Below are 23,132 nucleotides of genomic sequence, written 5' to 3'. Positions count from 1 at the left end.
TTTCAAAAACTGTATTTTCCTCCAGCTGTTCGTCAAGCACGATCGATGGAGTTGCTGACTTTGAGGCAAGGATCAATGATTATTGATCAATATCAGCAACGATTTCTTGATATGCTACCTTTCAGTCCTCATATCAGTGACAGTGATGCATCGAAGTATGATATCTTTCTGCAAGGCCTGAATCAAGATATCTATTCACAAGTTGTCGTCTGTGATGATCCGACATCTTATGAGACTTTGGTGAACCATTGCCGTCAAGTGGAGAACAGCAATAGGCGGGCACTGTTGATGATTCCAGGACAGCCTAGTGGATCTCTTGGGCCTAGGGCTCAATATGTTGTGCAATCTGGACCTATGTCTTCTTCTACTACTACTACTTCGTCTGGTTCTCGTGGTTCACGAGGTACTTTCCGTTTTGGGAAGAAGAAAAAGAAGGAGGAATTTTGCAGCCACTGTGGTGGGAAGCATCCTGTAGCTTCGTGTAGGAAAGCTACTGGTGCTTGTTATATTTGGGGTGAGCAGGGACATCTGCGGAGAGATTATCCTCAGCGCATGGGTTCTGCTAGTGGATCGGGATCACAGGTTGGATCTCAGGCTTCTACTTTTCCACGTTAGCATCCAACACCACAGAGTTCTTCTGGTTATCGTCCACAGACTCAAGGACAGGTGTTTGCTCTGTCTCAGGATCAGGCTACTGAGGGAAGCGATCGCATGTTGGCAGGTACCTTTTTGTTATGTGGTATTCCTGCACTTGTCTTAATTGATACTGGAGCATCGCATTCTTTTATTTCTAGCCGTTTTGTTAAGAGACATAGATTACTTTATGTATCATTAGATGTGGATTTAGTTGTATCTACTCCGCTGGAGTAGGAGGTAGTAACTAAGCGTCTAGTGATGGGTTTCCTTTTAGAGTTTGAGGGTCATGTGTTATCGGTTAATTTGATGATATTAGCGATGACAGATTTTGATTGTAGTTTGGGAATAGATATGCTGACTTTGTATCATGCTACTGTGGATTGTTATCAACGTCTGGTATAGTTTCATCCAGATGAGGGTGATAGCTGGTACTTTTATGGTGAGGGTGCGCGACCTCCAATGCCACTTGTATCGGCTCTGAAGGCATGCCATGTCTTGGAGTCAGGTGGGGAGGGCTACCTCATATGTCCACGAGTAGTTCGAATATTGATCAGCTACCGATTGTCAGCGAGTTTTCTGATGTATTCCCTGATGAGATTCCTGGTTTTCCTCCGGTTCGAGAGGTTGATGGTCGAGCAAATACTACCACTGAAAATCAACCTAAATATATATATCAATTAAGCTTGAATATATCGCAAGTGCACGAGTCAAGTAATAATATAGTGTACAAAGTACGAGTATCGCCCCCACAGATATTGATATCTGACAAAATTACTCAAGTATTATTCTTTAGTTAATTAAGATAACATGATAATAAATTAATAAACTAAAATAAAAGATGGAAAAAAATAAAATAATAAAATTAAATTCAGAAAATAAATAAACGATTGTTAGGATCTCGGTTCACCTACCACTTTTTCTTCTCTAATGATTGAAATTCAGTTCTCAAGTCATGCTTTTGACGAAATTCTCTAATCTATCAATATACTCTGTCGAGTTATATTAATCTAATTTACAAATTGCAATAACCAAGTGTCCTTGTGTTATTTAACAATTGCAATTGCATTACGATTTGTGGAATCCTCTAGCTTTCGATCTATTGGACTATGATTATCAACATGTATCCAACTTCATATGTCTATGTAAGTTGTAGATCCATTGACTATATTACCCTATCATGTTATAAAATCTCCTTTCAGTATCAATTATAACACATAAAATCAATTCGAAGTTGATCAATCTCCAAATAATCAATAAAAACAGTAATATAATTAAGAATGCATAAAAACCAAATTCAATCTTCAAGAAGAAAACAAAACAAAGTTTTGGGGGTAGGATCCCCTAAATCCCAACAAATATAAAAGAAAAAAAAAGAAAACTAGTGTTGCGGTTCTTGAGTTCTTCAAGTTTCCTCCCTCTTCACGTTCTTCTCCTTGGATGGCCGCCTCCTCCCTTGCGTTTCAGATGTGTGGAACTTCGGAACCCTTCTCACGTCTGATATGTCCCCTTTTATATGTGGTTGAAATCCCATCCAATAAAGCCACAAAAAATCGCAACTTTTAATGTTAGAAAATTAATATTTTTTCAGTCTACGTCACGCCAGGACGCCGAAAAGTCACGCCATAGCGTGAAAAGTTCTGTTTTCACTTCTTCAAAATCCTCGGTTCACGCCACGGCGCAGGAAAAATCACGCCATGGCTTGAAAAGTTATGCCTTCAATTTTCAGCGCACAGTTATCTTGAAAAAATCATAACGTGAGTTCTAACCGTCGGATTGAGCTGAAATTTTGACAACATCTTCAAAACATCTTGAAATTTAATTTGGACGGTGGAGATTTGATTTGGAGCTCCCAAAAGTTAAATTTTAATTTTTGATCAAGGCTGCTCCGTAATTCATTCTTCAAAAACCCATTTTCCTACAAAATTAACCCGGAGAGTGAAATGCTCATGCATGAGATTAATTACAAATAAAACATATAAAAACACACATGAAACCATATGAATGCATTCCAAATAGACATAAAATAATGCACACAAAATGCACTTATCAACACCCCCACACTTAAATCTTGCTCGCCCTCGAGCAAGACATGCAAAATAATATGCAAACAACTACAAAAGTAAGAATGAATCATGAACGTGCACAGCCTCCGAAAAGTTCCCACAATCAAAAATTTAAAACCACAAACTTTTGATTGTTCACAATACACTATCAGTTTAACGTAAACGTGTGTGTGTGTCATTGTAACGCCCCGATTTTATCTTAATCGACTTTATTTGAGATAATCGGAGATTCCAGAGTTCAAGAGCCGACTTGATTTTGTTCAGGGTCCTTTTTGCAATTTCGGATTTTTCAGGGACTAAAGTGCAAATATTGAGATTGTTAGATATTTAAGCTTGAGTTGACTTACCTTTTCACTTCATCCCCTTCCCCAACACGCCTCCTCCCTCTCTAGACGCCATGGACGTCTCCTTGAGCTCCCAGATTTCACCCCGAGCACGATCCGTCCGTTAGAATTTATTTCTGAAGGCAGATTAGCGATCACGGCTGAGAGAGCTTCGTTATACCGTAAGTATTTCTCCGATCGGATATGTTTTGTTTTTCGGAGGTTGTTAGAATCGATTTAGATTCTAGTATGTTGTTCTTGGCGGAGTTCTGATCGTTTATTATCTATCAGTTTTGAATTAGAGCGACGTTCGGATTTGTTATGAATTTTTGAAGGGATTTTCGAAAAAGTGAGTTTTGTGATTTGTTGGAATTGGATTGTTTTGGTTGAATGTTGATTGATATGAGTTGCTTAGAGTGATATTATGCTGTTTGCATTTTCGGTTAGTTGAATTTATAGCCGTTATGCCGCCGGTTTGAGATTTTGGAAATTGGAGATTCGTTTGAGTTTTTGGGTGTTGCTCATTTTGAATGGATTGATATTGGATTGATTTTATCTCCGCAGATTAGTTGAAGATCGTGGAGTTCCGAATTGGCAACTTTCGAATCGTTGAAGAGTTGATCGAGGTTTGGAGCATCGACGTTGTTGAAAAGAGGTATAAGATGACTTAGATTGGAATGGAACGTGTGACTCGAATCCGACTTGATTCGAGTGTTCCGAATAATCACATACTTGCATGTTATTTGATTATTTGAATTATTTGAGTTATGTTTTGAATTTCATTCATCTTGAACATGAATCCTTGATTTGAGTAGCGGGCAGGACGGCCCTTTTGATGATAGACGTTTTGGGGATTATATTGTGAGTGGCCTAGGTGTAGCCGTTTCACCTAGTGCTAGCATACTCCTTATAGTCGCACCAAAGTCTAGAGGATGGAGATACGTAGCACCACCTCGATCGGGAGAGTCGGTGAGTCGTTTACGTGATCTCGTCCTCGGGATCCCAAAAGCAAAAGCAGAAATGTTTTGATTATCTGACTTGATAATCTCAGATTTAAAGACATGCATTGCATTTATGCATATGAATTGAGTTTTAGACATGTTTGTGGAATTGCATGGTTGTTATTTGAATATGTAGAAGATGATGCATTTCGTTTGAGATGTTTTTATGATATTGCATGTTTGTCTCTTTTACTGGGAATATTATTCTCACCGGATTATCCGGCTGTTGTCTTGTCTTTGTATGTGTGCTTGGCAACAGGTGGGGCAGGACCGAGTCAGAGATCACATGGCTAGGTGGATGAGTTGATAGAGTGAGGCCTTGTTATTGTAGAAATCGAATTTGAAATCGAACTTAGATTGTATTCGACTCGATTTGTATTTTGGATTTTGGAACTTAGAATTGATGCATGTTCTACTCTTTCTTGTAATTGAATACTTCGTTGTTGGAAAAGTGTTAGTTGGATCATGTCGAAGCCTTTCTGGGTGTTGGATTGCACTTTTGAAGCCTTATTTTGAGCTAAAACAGCAGGCCATGCGCGCCCGCGCCTGGTGAGGAGCGCCCGCGCGTTCTGCTCCCTTTCTCGGAGGCCCGGGCAGGGCTGTATGAGCGCCCGCGCGTCACCCGGTGTAAAAAATAAAATAAAATAAAATAAAAAAATTTGCTTTATCTCTTGGATCTTTGGGTGTCTATTGATAGGATTAATTCTTGATTAGATGATTAGAATCGGGGTCTCACATTAAGTGGTATCAGAGCCATAAGATTCTTGGACTGAATTTAGAAGTGAGCGGGGTAGATCGAGTCCGCATGAATTGATTCTCGCATGTGGTTGAGTTATTTAAATTGATTTATTTAAATACCATGCGAGCATGCTTTGTTGTTGAGAATTACTTGATTTACATGATTTTGTGATTTGAAATATGAAACATGAATTATTTGAGATATGAACTGTATTTCACCTGTATCCGAAATTCTGAGAGGTTGCAAGGGCACCGAATTGCAGCGATTGAGATATCTTGTGTCCTAACCTTTGATTATCAGATGGGTCCTCGACGAGTTATTATTAGGAATCCACCGCCAGTTATTCCTACAACTGAGCAAGCTAGTACTGAAACGGTAGAGATGGATGCTTCAGCGACGCCTATGGAAACCTTGCTGAAAAGGTTTCAGTCGTTCAATCCGCCATTGTTGATGGGTTCAGAAAATCCAGTTGACTGTGAGAGTTGGTTGGATGATATCGATCAGTTGTTCGATTCCATCGATTACACAGATGACCGTAGGATCAGGTTAGTCATTCATCAGCTTCGTGGGGTTGCTAAGAGTTGGTGGATCATGACGAAGAAAGCAATGGAGAATAGAGGTACGGAAGTTACTTGGACTCTTTTCAAATCGGAATTTTATAAGCGGTTTTTCCCTATCTCGTATCGCAAAGATAAGGGAGCAGAGTTTGCCAACCTGAGGCAAGGGAATCTGAACATTGAAGAGTACGTGGCTAAGTTCGATAGTCTGTTACGTTTTGCACCGCTAATTGCCGGAGATGAAGAAGCTAAGGCAGATCAGTTCATCAATGGTTTGAACCCCGACGTCTTCACGTTGGTAAATACCAACAGGCCTAACAACTTTGCGGATGCCATGAATCACGCAAAGGGAGCAGAAGCAGGTTTGTGGAGACAGAGAGGAAATCAGTTTGTGCCTCAGCAGCAGCAAGGACAGTTTCAGGCACAATCTTCTCAATACCAAAACCAACCGTTCCATTACCAGAATCAATCCTTTCAGTTTCAGAACCAACCACCGAGTTCTGAGGGTGGTAGCAGTGGAGGTAACAGGAAGGATTACTATCTCCCGAAGGGGAAGCAGTTTAAGAAGCACGGAACCAGTTCTTCGAGCTCGAGTGGTTCGAGGTAGTATGGATCGGGACAGAGTTCGGGACAGTCAGGCATGTCTTGTGCCAACTGCGGAGGTCGTCACTCCAGTGATCAGTGTAGAGATATTTTTGGAAGCTGTCATATTTGTAACCAGGCGGGGCATTTTGCGAGAACGTGTCCTCAGCGTGTTCCTCAGCAAGCTCAGAGTGGAATTTTCCCGAGACAGACAGCTCAGCCTCAGCAGCAAGCACCTACTGTCCACTCTTTCCAACCTCAGCAACAGAATGTTCAGGAAGGTAATCAGTATGCAAGCCAGCCTCCCAGACAGCAGGCACGAGTTTTTGCTCTGTCTGAGGATCCGCAGACTCAGGCTGCACCCGATAATGACAGATCAGGTAACGTTCGATATTGAGTTTCCTATTCTTATTGGACTGTTAGATACTGGCGAATCTCTTGCCTTCTTATTGAAGAATCTGTATATGTTTAACGTGCCTTTTTTAAATTGTTGAATCGTTCGAATTGATGAATACTCCAGTAGTGTTGTTAACTTCTGTTAACCGGATCTTTCAGAAGAATTAGTAGAGGTTATGAATTCTTATCGTTGATTTCTTATCTTGTGGAATGAGAATTATACTGATCTTTCGGAGCTTTTGAGAATTGGATAGCAGATTGTGGTACCAAGCAGTTGTACGTTATTCTTCGATGTCTGAATTCTTTTGGATTGAATGGTCTTCTTCGATTGTATGATTTGATGATGGAATTTATGCCGATCAGCGATCTTTTCTTATCGAGATTTTGGAGATGTATTCTTATTAAGTGGAATTGCGCTGTAGTCTAGACATCGAGACATTTGAAGATGCTCGAGACTCAATGTCTGAATCTGGACTTTGGGCTCGTAGCGATCTTAATTGATTTGAAGACCTGTTCTTCTATTTGTCTTATGCGGAAATGCACGTGATCTGTTCTAATCTTAAGAGTTGGAGTAATTATTTTAGCAGACGAAACTGATTTGAAAGCAGAGAAGAGGATTAGATTGTATGAGATTTCTTACTGCGAATTTTATCTGAGGAATTGTATGCAGCAACCGATGTTTTGAGCTATTCTTATTTTATCTACTGTCTGATTTGATTGACCGATTGTTGGAATCTGCTACCGTTTTCCGTACAGAATGACTTTCATTCAAGATTAGAGGATTGAGATCTTGTCAGAGGTCGTCAGATGTCATGTTTGGCCGAAGTCGGTTAGTTTAGACAGAGATCCTTGATGCGCTCATTCTTTCGGCAAGGACTTCGATGAGATTTTGTTGCCTGATTTCAACTTTTTCAGTTCGATATCCTCAGAACGACGGACAGCCAGATTAGACGAGTCGAACTTTGGATGTTATGCTTTGAGTTGAAACCAAAGATAATTCGATTGTGACTGAGCTTAGGAGGATTTTCTGTAGAGAAGGAGTCGACTTTTGATTGACAGACTTGAAGGAGTAGTTTGGAGAACAGAGTACGTGTTGGAATCGTGTCGATTTCGAGGACGAAATCTTTTCTTAGTGGGGGAGAATTGTAACGCCCCGATTATATCTTAATCGAATTTATTTGAGATAATCGGAGATTCCAGAGTTCAAGAGCCGACTTGATTTTGTTCAGGGTCCTTTTTGCAATTTTGGATTTTTCAGGGACTAAAGTGCAAATATTGAGATTGTTAGATATTTAAGCTTGAGTTGACTTACCTTTTCACTTCATCCCATTCCCCAACACGCCTCCTCCCTCTCTAGACGCCATGGACGTCTCCTTGAGCTCCCAGATTTCACCCCGAGCACGATCCGTCCGTTAGAATTTATTTCTGAAGGCAGATTAGCGATCACGGCTGAGAGAGCTTCGTTATACCGTAAGTATTTCTCCGATCGGATATGTTTTGTTTTTCGGAGGTTGTTAGAATCGATTTAGATTCTAGTATGTTGTTCTTGGCGGAGTTCTGATCGTTTATTATCTGTCAGTTTTGAATTAGAGCGACGTTCGGATTTGTTATGAATTTTTGGAGGGATTTTCGAAAAAGTGAGTTTTGTGATTTGTTGGAATTGGATTGTTTTGGTTGAATGTTGATTGATATGAGTTGCTTAGAGTGATATTATGCTGTTTTCATTTTTGGTTAGTTGAATTTATAGCCGTTATGCCGCCGGTTTGAGATTTTGGAAATTGGAGATTCGTTTGAGTTTTTGGGTGTTGCTCATTTTGAATGGATTGATATTGGATTGATTTTATCTCCGCAGATTAGTTGAAGATCGTGGAGTTCCGAATTGGCAACTTTCGAATCGTTGAAGAGTTGATCGAGGTTTGGAGCATCGACGTTGTTGAAAAGAGGTATAAGATGACTTAGATTGGAATGGAACGTGTGACTCGAATCCGACTTGATTCGAGTGTTCCGAATAATCACATACTTGCATGTTATTTGATTATTTGAATTATTTGAGTTATGTTTTGAATTTCATTCATCTTGAACATGAATCCTTGATTTGAGTAGCGGGCAGGACGGCCCTTTTGATGATAGACGTTTTGGGGATTATATTGTGAGTGGCCTAGGTGTAGCCGTTTCACCTAGTGCTAGCATACTCCTTATAGTCGCACCAAAGTCTAGAGGATGGAGATACGTAGCACCACCTCGATCGGGAGAGTCGGTGAGTCGTTTACGTGATCTCGTCCTCGGGATCCCAAAAGCAAAAGCAGAAATGTTTTGATTATCTGACTTGATAATCTCAGATTTAAAGACATGCATTGCATTTATGCATATGAATTGAGTTTTAGACATGTTTGTGGAATTGCATGGTTGTTATTTGAATATGTAGAAGATGATGCATTTCGTTTGAGATGTTTTTATGATATTGCATGTTTGTCTCTTTTACTGGGAATATTATTCTCACCGGATTATCCGGCTGTTGTCTTGTCTTTGTATGTGTGCTTGGCAACAGGTGGGGCAGGACCGAGTCAGAGATCGCATGGCTAGGTGGATGAGTTGATAGAGTGAGGCCTTGTTATTGTAGAAGTCGAATTTGAAATCGAACTTAGATTGTATTCGACTCAATTTGTATTTTGGATTTTGGAACTTAGAATTGATGCATGTTCTACTCTTTCTTGTAATTGAATAATTCGTTGTTGGAAAAGTGTTAGTTGGATCATGTCGGAGCCTTTCTGGGTGTTGGATTGCACTTTTGAAGCCTTATTTTGAGCTAAAACAGCAGGCCATGCGCGCCCGCGCCTGGTGAGGAGCGCCCGCGCGTTCTGCTCCCTTTCTCGGAGGCCCGGGCAGGGCTGTATGAGCGCCCGCGCGTCACTCGGTGTAAAAAAAAAAAATTGCTTTATCTCTTGGATCTTTGGGTGTCTATTGATAGGATTAATTCTTGATTAGATGATTAGAATCGGGGTCTCACATTAAGTGGTATCAGAGCCATAAGATTCTTGGACTGAATTTAGAAGTGAGCGGGGTAGATCGAGTCCGCATGAATTGATTCTCGCATGTGGTTGAGTTATTTAAATTGATTTATTTAAATACCATGCGAGCATGCTTTGTTGTTGAGAATTACTTGATTTACATGATTTTGTGATTTGAAATATGAAACATGAATTATTTGAGATATGAACTGTATTTCACCTGTATCCGAAATTCTGAGAGGTTGCAAGGGCACCGAATTGCAGCGATTGAGATATCTTGTGTCCTAACCTTTGATTATCAGATGGGTCCTCGACGAGTTATTATTAGGAATCCACCGCCAGTTATTCCTACAACTGAGCAAGCTAGTACTGAAACGGTAGAGATGGATGCTTCAGCGACGCCTATGGAAACCTTGCTGAAAAGGTTTCAGTCGTTCAATCCGCCATTGTTGATGGGTTCAGAAAATCCAGTTGACTGTGAGAGTTGGTTGGATGATATCGATCAGTTGTTCGATTCCATCGATTACACAGATGACCGTAGGATCAGGTTAGTCATTCATCAGCTTCGTGGGGTTGCTAAGAGTTGGTGGATCATGACGAAGAAAGCAATGGAGAATAGAGGTACGGAAGTTACTTGGACTCTTTTCAAATCGGAATTTTATAAGCGGTTTTTCCCTATCTCGTATCGCAAAGATAAGGGAGCAGAGTTTGCCAACCTGAGGCAAGGGAATCTGAACATTGAAGAGTACGTGGCTAAGTTCGATAGTCTGTTGCGTTTTGCACCGCTAATTGCCGGAGATGAAGAAGCTAAGGCAGATCAGTTCATCAATGGTTTGAACCCCGACGTCTTCACGTTGGTAAATACCAACAGGCCTAACAACTTTGCGGATGCCATGAATCACGCAAAGGGAGCAGAAGCAGGTTTGTGGAGACAGAGAGGAAATCAGTTTGTGCCTCAGCAGCAGCAAGGACAGTTTCAGGCACAATCTTCTCAATACCAAAACCAACCGTTCCATTACCAGAATCAATCCTTTCAGTTTCAGAACCAACCACCGAGTTCTGAGGGTGGTAGCAGTGGAGGTAACAGGAAGGATTACTATCTCCCGAAGGGGAAGCAGTTTAAGAAGCACGGAACCAGTTCTTCGAGCTTGAGTGGTTCGAGGCAGTATGGATCGGGACAGAGTTCGTGACAGTCAGGCATGTCTTGTGCCAACTGCGGAGGTCGTCACTCCAGTGATCAGTGTAGAGGTATTTTTGGAAGCTGTCATATTTGTAACCAGGCGGGGCATTTTGCGAGAACGTGTCCTCAGCGTGTTCCTCAGCAAGCTCAGAGTGGAATTTTCCCGAGACAGACAGCTCAGCCTCAGCAGCAAGCACCTACTGTCCACTCTTTCCAACCTCAGCAACAGAATGTTCAGGAAGGTAATCAGTATGCAAGCCAGCCTCCCAGACAGCAGGCACGAGTTTTTGCTCTGTCTGAGGATCCGCAGACTCAGGCTGCACCCGATAATGACAGATCAGGTAACGTTCGATATTGAGTTTCCTATTCTTATTGGACTGTTAGATACTGGCGAATCTCTTGCCTTCTTATTGAAGAATCTGTATATGTTTAACGTGCCTTTTTTAAATTGTTGAATCGTTCGAATTGATGAATACTCCAGTAGTGTTGTTAACTTCTGTTAATCGGATCTTTCAGAAGAATTAGTAGAGGTTATGAATTCTTATCGTTGATTTCTTATCTTGTGGAATGAGAATTATACTGATCTTTTGGAGATTTTGAGAATTGGATAGTAGATTGTGGTACCAAGCAGTTGTACGTTATTCTTCGATGTCTGAATTCTTTTGGATTGAATGGTCTTCTTCGATTGTATGATTTGATGATGGAATTTATGCCGATCAGCGATCTTTTCTTATCGAGATTTTGGAGATGTATTCTTATTAAGTGGAATTGCGCTGTAGTCTAGACATCGAGACAGTTGAAGATGCTCGAGACTCAATGTCTGAATCTGGACTTTGGGCTCGTAGCGATCTTAATTGATTTGAAGACCTGTTCTTCTATTTGTCTTATGCGGAAATGCACGTGATCTGTTCTAATCTTAAGAGTTGGAGTAATTATTTTAGCAGACGAAACTGATTTGAAAGCAGAGAAGAGGATTAGATTGTATGAGATTTCTTACTGCGAATTTTATCTGAGGAATTGTATGCAGCAACCGATGTTTTGAGCTATTCTTATTTTATCTACTGTCTGATTTGATTGACCGATTGTTGGAATCTGCTACCGTTTTCCGTACAGAATGACTTTCATTCAAGATTAGAGGATTGAGATCTTGTCAGAGGTCGTCAGATGTCATGTTTGGCCGAAGTCGGTTAGTTTAGACAGAGATCCTTGATGCGCTCATTCTTTCGGCAAGGACTTCGATGAGATTTTGTTGCCTGATTTCAACTTTTTCAGTTCGATATCCTCAGAACGACGGACAGCCAGATTAGACGAGTCGAACTTTGGATGTTATGCTTTGAGTTGAAACCAAAGATAATTCGATTGTGACTGAGCTTAGGAGGATTTTCTGTAGAGAAGGAGTCGACTTTTGATTGACAGACTTGAAGGAGTAGTTTGGAGAACAGAGTACGTGTTGGAACCGTGTCGATTTCGAGGACGAAATCTTTTCTTAGTGGGGGAGAATTGTAACGCCCCGATTTTATCTTAATCGACTTTATTTGAGATAATCGGAGATTCCAGAGTTCAAGAGCCGACTTGATTTTGTTAAGGGTCCTTTTTGCAATTTCGGATTTTTCAGGGACTAAAGTGCAAATATTGAGATTGTTAGATATTTAAGCTTGAGTTGACTTACCTTTTCACTTCATCCCCTTCCCCAACACGCCTCCTCCCTCTCTAGACGCCATGGACGTCTCCTTGAGCTCCCAGATTTCACCCCGAGCACGATCCGTCCGTTAGAATTTATTTCTGAAGGCAGATTAGCGATCACGGCTGAGAGAGCTTCGTTATACCGTAAGTATTTCTCCGATTAGATATGTTTTGTTTTTCGGAGGTTGTTAGAATCGATTTAGATTCTAGTATGTTGTTCTTGGCGGAGTTCTGATCGTTTATTATCTGTCAGTTTTGAATTAGAGCGACGTTCGGATTTGTTATGAATTTTTGAAGGGATTTTCGAAAAAGTGAGTTTTGTGATTTGTTGGAATTGGATTGTTTTGGTTGAATGTTGATTGATATGAGTTGCTTAGAGTGATATTATGCTGTTTGCATTTTCGGTTAGTTGAATTTATAGCCGTTATGCCGCCGGTTTGAGATTTTGGAAATTGGAGATTCGTTTGAGTTTTTTGGTGTTGCTCGTTTTGAATGGATTGATATTGGATTGATTTTATCTCCGCAGATTAGTTGAAGATCGTGGAGTTCCGAATTGGCAACTTTCGAATCGTTGAAGAGTTGATCGAGGTTTGGAGCATCGACGTTGTTGAAAAGAGGTATAAGATGACTTAGATTGGAATGGAACGTGTGACTCGAATCCGACTTGATTCGAGTGTTCTGAATAATCACATACTTGCATGTTATTTGATTATTTGAATTATTTGAGTTATGTTTTGAATTTCATTCATCTTGAACATGAATCCTTGATTTGAGTAGCGGGCAGGACGGCCCTTTTGATGATAGACGTTTTGGGGATTATATTGTGAGTGGCCTGGGTGTAGCCGTTTCACCTAGTGCTAGCATACTCCTTATAGTCGCACCAAAGTCTAGAGGATGGAGATACGTAGCACCACCTCGATCGGGAGAGTCGGTGAGTCGTTTACGTGATCTCGTCCTCGGGATCCCAAAAGCAAAAGCAGAAATGTTTTGATTATCTGACTTGATAATCTCATATTTAAAGACATGCATTGCATTTATGCATATGAATTGAGTTTTAGACATGTTTGTGGAATTGCATGGTTGTTATTTGAATATGTAGAAGATGATGCATTTCGTTTGAGATGTTTTTATGATATTGCATGTTTGTCTCTTTTACTGGGAATATTATTCTCACCGGATTATCCGGCTGTTGTCTTGTCTTTGTATGTGTGCTTGGCAACAGGTGGGGCAGGACCGAGTCAGAGATCGCATGACTAGGTGGATGAGTTGATAGAGTGAGGCCTTGTTATTGTAGAAGTCGAATTTGAAATCGAACTTAGATTGTATTCGACTCGATTTGTATTTTGGATTTTGGAACTTAGAATTGATGCATGTTCTACTCTTTCTTGTAATTGAATACTTCGTTGTTGGAAAAGTGTTAGTTGGATCATGTCGGAGCCTTTCTGGGTGTTGGATTGCACTTTTGAAGCCTTATTTTGAGCTAAAACAGCAGGCCATGCGCGCCCGCGCCTGGTGAGGAGCGCCCGCGCGTTCTGCTCCCTTTCTCGGAGGCCCGGGCAGGGCTGTATGAGCGCCCGCGCGTCACCCGGTGTAAAAAAAAAAAAAAAAAAAATTTGCTTTATCTCTTGGATCTTTGGGTGTCTATTGATAGGATTAATTCTTGATTAGATGATTAGAATCGGGGTCTCACAGTCATGTTATTCCAGTTTTGTGCAACTTCAAAAGAATTCATCCTAAGAATGTTTAGCGACCTATGACAATTCAATCAAGTACCACAATCCAGCACTCCTTCATCCCAACAATCCCAAACAAAACATGCATTCTCTTGAGAATAATTACGTACCTCCGGATTTTGCACTCGGTTTTTTTTCTAAGCCCCAATAATTACCCGCAAACTTAGCTATAATTAAGATAGGATTCGAATTTCAATCCCCTCGTCTATAGCCCGGATGAAACTACAATCCCATTTATCCCGCAAACTTAGCTATGGAAAATTGATTAGGATTTCAACCATTTTCCAGGCCCGGATGGAATTGTTATTTTAAAATTTTGTATTAACCACATGGACTCCGCATACTTAGTAAAGAACAAGAGATTAGGATTTCAATCCCTCGCTCGTAACCCGGATGGAGTCAACTTAATTTTCAACAAAAAAAATTTTTTCAAAAATTTTTTTTTTTATAGGTATGCTCAAAGATTATACATGCAATGTCTAACAACTATCAAGAATCTAAAGACACTATCATGATCAACAAACATCTATTGTCGTGCAATGGTCAAACAAACACGAACTTCATCAATTACTTCGCTACACTACACCAATCTAACATGCGTGCTTAATATGATTCACGATTTAACCAACAACTTCTCATGTTCAATCAAAAGCAACATTTTTTCAAAAACAATTTTTTTCAACTCTATCATCATCGGCTAACAGTCATTATTCTACTTATTCACATAATACAAACACAAAACATAATGATATGCATGAATACGAACTATATGCAATAATCTAAACTATATGAATGAAAAACATAATGACGAACGAAACAAAACTAAATAACACTCCCTCATACTTATCCAAAGCATTGTCCTCAATTCTCTAGAACAATGAACAGAATGAGAAACGAACAAATGCAAAAAAAAAATAAACACAATGAAAACAAAATAACACTCCACTGGTCAATCATCGTGGTGTATATCCATCTGCCGCTGCTGCACCACATTTCTTAGGTCATCAATATTCTTATATATTACCTTGAAAATCCAAAAATTGAGGGATTAAACATGATCAACTCAACACGAAACGACACTAGATAAAAAACTGAAATTAAATAAACAAAACAGAAAGAATTAGAATTCTTGGGTTGCCTCCCAAGTAGCGCCTGATTTTCAGTCCTTGGCTCGACCCTCAGAAGCACTCATCAAAGAGCGGTTGACTCCCAAAGTAAGTGTCATATGACACCACCAATGGGTGTTTGTTCCATGTTCTCTCAAGCTTGGCCAGATAAATGTGGTTTAAACTCGTCACCTCAACAACACCCCATAACAGCTGGTAAACATGGGAAGAGAAAATCTCTGTTGGCTCTCCATGTTGTTGGGTAAAACTCGTGAATACTTGTCGATGGATCATCTCAAAGTATTACGCCAGATGAATTACTGCAAGAATAGAATATACAACGATAGATCACGCAGGAATAAAATAGAATAAATAAAAAGAAGAAATTAACTAAAGAAAATAACAAAAAGTAAAATTTGTCTATTTCATCCCCGGCAACGGCGCCAAAAACTTGGTCGAGCAAATACTACCACTGAAAATCAACCTAAATATATATATCAATTAAGCTCGAATATATCGCAAGTGCACGAGTCAAGTAATAATATAGTGTACAAAGTACGAGTATCGTCCCACAGAGTTTGATGTCTGACAAAATTACTCAAGTATTATTCTTTAGTTAATTAAGATAACATGATAATAAATTAATAAACTAAAATAAAAGATGGAAAAAAAACAAAATAATAAAATTAAATTCAGAACATAAATAAACGATTGTTAGGATCTCGGTTCACCTACCCATTTTTCTTCTCTAATGATTGAAATTCAGTTCTCAAGTCATGCTTTTGACGAAATTCCCTAATCTATCAATATACTCTGTCGAGTTATATTAATCTAATTAACAAATTTCAATAACCAAGTGTCCTTGTGTTATTTAACAATTGCAATTACATTACGATTTGTGGAATCCTCTAGCTTTCGACCTATTGGACTATGACTATCAACATGTATCCAACTTCATATGTCTATGTAAGTTGTAGATCTATGAACTATATTACCCTATCATGTTATAAAATCTCCTTTCAGTATCAATTATAACACATAAAATCAATTCGAAGTTGATCAATCTCCAAATAATCAATAAAAACAGTAATATAATCAAGAATGCATAAAAACCAAATTCAATCTTCAAGAAGAAATCAAAACAAAGTTTTGGGGGTAGGATCCCCTAAATCCCAACAAATATAAAAAAAAAGAAGAGAAAACTAGTGTTGCGGTTCTTGAGTTCTTCAAGTTTCCTCCCTCTTCACGTTCTTCTCCTTGGATGGCCGCCTCCTCCCTTACATTTCAGATGTGTGGAACTTCGGAACCCTTTCTCACGTCTGATATGTCCCCTTTTATATGTGGTTGAAAGCCCATCCAATAACGTCACAAAAAATCGTAACTTTTAATGTTAGAAAATTAATATTTTTTCAGTCTGCGTCGCGCCAGGACGCCGAAAAGTCATGTCATAGCGTGAAAAGTTCTGTTTTCACTTCTTCAAAATCCTCAGTTCACGCCACGGCGCAGGAAAAATCACGCCATGGCTTGAAAAGTTCTGCCTCCAGTTTTCAGCGCGCAGTTATCTTGAAAAAATCATAACGTGAGTTCTAACCATCGGATTGAGCTGAAATTTTGACAACATCTTCAAAACATCTTGAAATTTTAATTTGGACAGTGGAGATTTGATTTGGAGCTCCCAAAAGTTAAATTTTAATTTTTGATCAAGGCTGCTCCGTAATTCATTCTTCAAAAACCCATTTTCCTACAAAATTAACCCGAAGAGTGAAACGCTCATGCATGAGATTAATTACAAATAAAACCTATAAAAACACACATGAAACCATATGAATGCATGCCAAATAGACATAAAATAATGCACACAAAATGCACTTATCAGTTGAATTTGGTATTGATCTAGTACCAGGAACTACGCCTATATCCCGAGAACCTTATCGTATGGCACCGTCAGAGATGAGGGAATTGAAACAGCAATTGCAGGATCTGCTTGATAAGGGATATATTCGTCCGAGTGTTTCTCCGTGGGGAGCACCTGTGTTATTTGTCAAAAAGAAGGATGGATCGATGCGGTTATGTATTGATTACAGGCAGCTGAATCGTGTCACCATCAAGAATAAGTATCCTTTGCCACGAATTGATGATCTGTTCGATCAATTACAGGGTACTTCTGTCTACTCTAAGATAGATCTGAGATCTGGATACCACCAGATGCGGGTACGAGACTCAGATATTTTTACGACTGCTTTTAGGACCAGATACGGGCATTATGAATTTTTGGTTATGCCATTCGGTTTGACGAATGCACCGGCAGTCTTTATGAATCTGATGAATCAGGTATTTCGAGAATATCTGGATAGATTTGTCATCGTCTTCATGGTGTTCCCAACTATGTTCAGTTGATGTGTCTGGCAAATCCTCTTTCTTTGCTTTGATTTCCTCTTATGACAATGTTAGTTTGTGGTACTCATTTACCCTTTCATTCAATGCATTAACCAAATATTCTCGTGCGAAATCACTAGTTAAAATCGAATGTCTGCTCACTTGTGGATGATTGATCATTATTGATCATCAACCACTTGATCTCCTCATCATCACTGGAGTTGTTTGATGTCTCTGATTCGGATGAGTCACTGTCAGAATCTGCCCATATAGATTTGCTTTCTTAAGCAATCAGCACCGTGTGTCTTTTCTTGTGGTGCTTCTTTTCTTCTTTGGACTTCTTTCTTCTCTCATAGGTCTTCTTGCCCTTCTCAACTGATTTATCATCTTCTTTCTTTGGTTTGGTGCAGTCAGAAATGAAGTGGCCAAACTTGCCACAATTATAGAATGCATTTGATTCTTCAGCCAAGTCCTTTTGATAATTTCTCCTTTAGGCTCCACCCTGATTCTTCCTTAGAAAATTTCCAAAATTTTTGACAAATAATGACATGGTGTCATTACTTAATTACTCAGTGGTCTTCTCACTTGAACTAGATGATTCCAACTTTGCAAGAGCCTTTGTGACTTGGGTGGTCGACTGATCACTCTCTCTACTTTGAAGCGTTTTTTTAAATCCGTGAACAAGTCGTTTTTTTAATTCGCAAACAAGTCACGCATTTCTATTTTGTTGAGATCTTCTGATTCCCTCGTAGCCATTGTAATGTCCAAAATCCATATATCCACTCACGAGAATTTAATTAATTATTATGAAAAATCATGTGTTTAAATGGTTAAATGATGAAATTTTGTATGCAAAATTTAGTGTATAATTCTGGTGACGATGGGAAGATCGAGACAAACCTACGAGCAATGTTTAAGATTTTAAAGAAGTATATATATGTTAATTATTACGCAATATTTATTTGAAAATCAATGTATGTTTTATAATTTTAAAGTTAGGAAAGAAAATTATTTTAAGTTTTATGAACCAGATTTCGGCCCATAGACTTTTCTTTTAAAAATTATAGTTCAAAGTTAACGCAAATGTTAGTGTCAAAACCCTTTCTTCTCTACTCTCTGTTTAAAAACTCACATCACTTATTGTTGAACTCATTGCAATGAGAGAGATCGATGAAGTAGTCATTTTGGGAGCTGGTTGTGTGAGCTGAACGATCGAGTCGGATGCTCTTGTTGGTGTGAAAGCTGTATACACGGAGGCACCATTCTCGTTGGAGGAACCTATTTCGAGGCACATTCGATCACTTTGTGCTCAAGATCACAGAAGCAGAGTGAGGCACAACCATAGAAGCACGTGGATGACTTAGGTAGTGTTTGAAAAAACTTCTAGGAAATATTTCTCAGTTTCTTTTTAACAAAATTTCACAAATTTTCAAAATTTATTTAAGGAAAAGCTGAAAATTGTTTTCCAAAAACTGTCCCAAACAGTACCTTATTAGTTAGAAGAAGTTTTTTTCTATGCAATTCACAGTGTATTTCTTTGTTGTAAAACTCGACATGAGGTACGTTTGATTAATGAAATTAATATTTCATGCTAAAAGAAAAAAAAGTAAAAAAAATAATAATTCTGAAATTAATGAAATCAAATAATAAAAAATTTAAAAATCAATTGTACCAGCACTAAGAGGACATTCTGTTTCATTTTTCGTTTGTTGGTGCATCGTAAGGATGCTGGTACATACATATACGAAGAAGAAGTTTTAATTTATCTATCCTTTACCTAAATTGTTAGGATACGTCGTTATCTGGAATAAATTGATGACTAAATGCTCGGCTTTTACATGTCACCAAGTGCTGGAATGCAGGCCCCTTGCGCATGCTTTGTGTCGCATTCATGCACGATTTGAACAAAAATTGTTAAGATAAATTAATATTAATATGTACGCAGTACATATATTCTCTTTCTAGGTGACAATTACCTTCAGAAGGATAATCCATGTAGAGAAAACTACCCAATGCCTAAAACTTCCTATGGATCCGAAGTTTTGTCAGTCTGTATTTTCAGTGGAACTCACATATATATTCATAAATTTTCACCATTAAATGTATTATCGAAAAAGTACTGCAGTGAAATCTTTCCCAAAACACCCAAAAAATGTAAATGATATTTCGTGAGCGAATATTAATGGTCGATATATAAATGAATGCATAGTCGTTCTGGCATCCAATAACCAACTACAAGGGTGAGGACCCCGACCATATCTATCCTGTCTTGCCCCTTTCGAATTTGTTACATAATCGTCGATCCTTCATATTTAACGAGGAGCCCACCATTTACGTTTTGAATGAAAAAAATCTCGTTCATGCCATATGGGATACGATTCATCTGGTCTAGTGTGGAAAAAGCCAAAAGTGCCTCTCTATAGCTTTTGTTTGGTTTGGTTATTCGTTTCGTAGAAATTTATTACATCGAAAATGACTTACACATTAATAGAATGGAACCAAATAAAATAATATTAATAATCATTAAAAAAAAAAAAGAGTAGGGGACGTGAAGGGGTTAAGGCCTTCATTAGATAACGGAAAAACACTGCCCCAGGTAGAAAAACTTACTGGACCATAAAAAGCAAATTTCAATTAATAAAAACTGTTGGAAATCGAATATAGGCACCGTTTGGTTTGAGTGATAGGATAAGTAATCCATAGATAAATAATATAATGTAAATTAAAAATAAATAAGAAAAAATAGTTAATACATTAATTGATTTGATGGATAAATTATAATTTATTTAATTTAATTGATGTAAAATTATTAATTAATAAATAGATAAATAATATGACGAAAATAAGGCGAAATTGATTGGGATAAGTTATATATAGATTAATAATACATCAAACCAAACAATGCCTACTCTATAAATTTGTATATGAATCGAGGTTTAGTACATGCCGCCCGCAGGGCACTACCCTGCGGGTGATGTGTAATACCATGATTGGTCAAAATTAGTGGGGTCCACTAATTTCAACCAATCAAGAGCCGCCACGTCACCCGCAAGGCACTACCGCCTTGCGGGTAGCATCTAATCGACTGATCAAATGCCTGGAGAGATTTCTAATTTACTAGGATATGATGGGTTTTGTTCGTGCCGCCCGCAGAATACTACCATACGGCCGACATGTAACCCCATGATTGGTTAAAATCAATGGATTCTATATGAAGCTCATTGATTTTAATTAATCAAAATCTGCCACGCTACCCACGGGTACCATCGACTTAACCGATATGATGACATAATTATAGTATTTCGATTATTTGTAATTTAATCGAAGCTCACATTTCCATAAAGTTGCTTGTATAATAATTTCTATAACTAATCGGAAGATATTCAGAAGAATTTATTTGTATTTGTAAAAGGATAAATATATATATATAATATAAAAAAAAAAAGAAAATAGAATAGAATAGAATAGAATGATTATATTATTTCTTTTCTTCAGGCTTCTTATCCTCTTTCTTCTCCTCTTTGGTGTCTTCCTTCTTCTCATCTTTCTTTTCTTCTTTCTTTTCTTCAGGCTTCTTAGCCTCTTCCTTCTTCTCTTCCTTTGCGGGCCCGACGGAAACTATGTCCACTTTCCCCACCTTCTTCAGCTTCTTCACCACCGCCACCGCATCCATTTCTCCGATCACCGTCAGCTTCTGATCCTTCAAATCAGCAGCTATGGAGTCCACCCCTGCACAGTACGTAAAATCCATTCATTTTGTATATTTTAATAACCAAACAAACAGATCTAGTAATTAAAATCCACTGATGTTTTGAGGAGTTTAGATCTCCACTATGGGAACATAATTTATATATAAACTTTAATTTATTTCGTCATTTGGGGTTGAAATTGAACACATATATATCATGGAAATAGAATTAATGTACCAAAAATATCAGCAGCAGCCTCTATGGCTTTCTGCTTCGTCTTCTCATCTGTCATGGTCAAAACCTTCAGCACCACCTTCTGCTACCCAATACAAACCAAAATTAAGATATATACACACACTGTATATACACACAAGGATAAAGGACAATTACCTGAGCCATTAGAGGAGAGAAGGTGTGTGGGAATTGGAGGAAAAAAGGTTTAGAAAACACACAAATCTAAGAAAGAAAAAATGGGATACTTTTTGAACGTATCCTTACTTTCTATATATATATATATATAAATATATGCAATTTGTGATCATCTTTGTGATCATCTTTACGATTTCGATTACCGATATTGAAATTTGTATTATATGATACATAATTGGATTTGCATTTTCAAGACCATCCTACCATGAAAATTTAAAAACAATCGAAGTTATTTTGAGCGCGAATGTACACAGATCCCCGCACCCTATATATTTAATATATATATATATATATATATAGGGGTGTGCAAAATTTCAATTAAACCGAATTAATCGACCGAACCGAATCAATTCGGAAATTCGGTTAATTCGAAAATTTGGTTTTAAAGTTAAAAAATTTCGGTTAACTCGATTAATTCGGTTCGGTTTTCGGGTTTTTTAAAAAAAATTCGGTTAACCAACTAAAAAATAATTGAATTTTTAATTTTTTTTATTTTGCCTTATATATAATTTATAATATATTTTTAATGAATTTATATTTAATATTTTAATTAATTTTATTATTTTAATTAGCTCAATATATATTTATAATGATAAAAATATCATATTTAAATTATTAATTTTACAAAAATTTTAATTTTTTTTTTTTAAAAAATTCGGTTAATTCGGTCAACCGATTTTTAATTTGGTTCGGTTAAGTCGGTTTTACTATAAATTCGATTCGGTTCGGTTAACCAAAATACAATTCGGTTAATTCGGTTTTGTTTAATTCGATTCGGTTTTTGACCGAATTAACCGAATGTTCACCCTTATATATGTACTCACTGTGTGACGTGGTTTAATGAATCGGTTTTTCGATTCATATTATATATTTAATTTAATATAAATTAAGAAAAATATTATTTTTATGTTTAAAATATTAATTTATCATGTGGAAGAGAATAAATATAAAAAATATTTATATATATTTATTGAAAGTTCCAAAAAGTAACAACGTTTCTTGTTATTAGATATGTTTAATTTAGGAAGTTTTCATGGCTATTTATTTATTTATTTATTTTTTTGGGGAAGGAAATCTAACGAGATTATGAATAGAATGAGAGGAGTCCTTGAAATAAATAATAAAAATATGAATAAACTGTATAATGTGTGTATATATATATATATACACACACGCAAAGGGTTTAGAATAAAGTATTTAAGATATTATAATAGAATATTGTATTAATTAAATTAAATTATCTTAGATAATTAAATACGTTATCTTAAGAAATAGGCAAAAACTTCTATGGGACGGTCTCAAGGGTTAATTTTTTGAAACGAGTCTCTTATATGGGTTATCAATGAAAAAATATTATATTTTATGTCAAAAACATTACTTATTATTATAAATATGTGTAGGATTGATCCGTCTCACGAATGAGACCGTCTCACAGGAGTGTTACTCTAAGAGATATGAGTATACGAACTAAATAAATAATATTGTGAGAATGATGTTTTTAGATCACATGTATTAGCAAAATGAAATACATTAAAAGCCTACAGGGGCATAGGCGAGTTGGTAACGCCTGAGGTGACGTGGAAAGAAATTCTCCAGCGTTGCGGGTTCGATCCTCGTGTGGAGCATATTTC

General features: G+C 37.7%; 1 protein-coding gene across 1 annotated transcript; it reads right to left on the bottom strand.

Annotated features, from left to right (window-relative positions):
* Positions 1-20,763: 20,763 nt before the first annotated feature.
* On the bottom strand, positions 20,764-21,568 carry LOC140866553 (heavy metal-associated isoprenylated plant protein 39). Its single transcript, XM_073271569.1, has 3 exons — positions 21,463-21,568; positions 21,310-21,388; positions 20,764-21,112 (listed from the first exon to the last, which is right to left on the bottom strand). Exons 1-3 carry the CDS (start codon positions 21,469-21,471, stop codon positions 20,862-20,864), a joined length of 339 nt encoding a protein of 112 aa, XP_073127670.1. The 5' UTR covers positions 21,472-21,568; the 3' UTR covers positions 20,764-20,861.
* Between the last annotated feature and the right edge of the window lie 1,564 nt (positions 21,569-23,132).

This window comes from Henckelia pumila, chromosome 4 (assembly GCF_033568475.1).
Source record: "Henckelia pumila isolate YLH828 chromosome 4, ASM3356847v2, whole genome shotgun sequence".
NCBI classification, from domain to species: domain Eukaryota; kingdom Viridiplantae; phylum Streptophyta; class Magnoliopsida; order Lamiales; family Gesneriaceae; genus Henckelia; species Henckelia pumila.
The sequence above is the reverse complement of the archived record's forward strand: the minus strand, read 5'-3'. Positions and strand labels throughout refer to the sequence as shown.

What these genes read in the sequence shown, in the direction of transcription:
- LOC140866553 (XM_073271569.1), bottom strand. An exon ending in GGCTGCTGCTGATATTTTTG is followed by an intron (nt 21,113 to 21,309) that starts GTACATTAATTC and finishes CGTACTGTGCAG; the next exon opens with GGGTGGACTCCATAGCTGCT.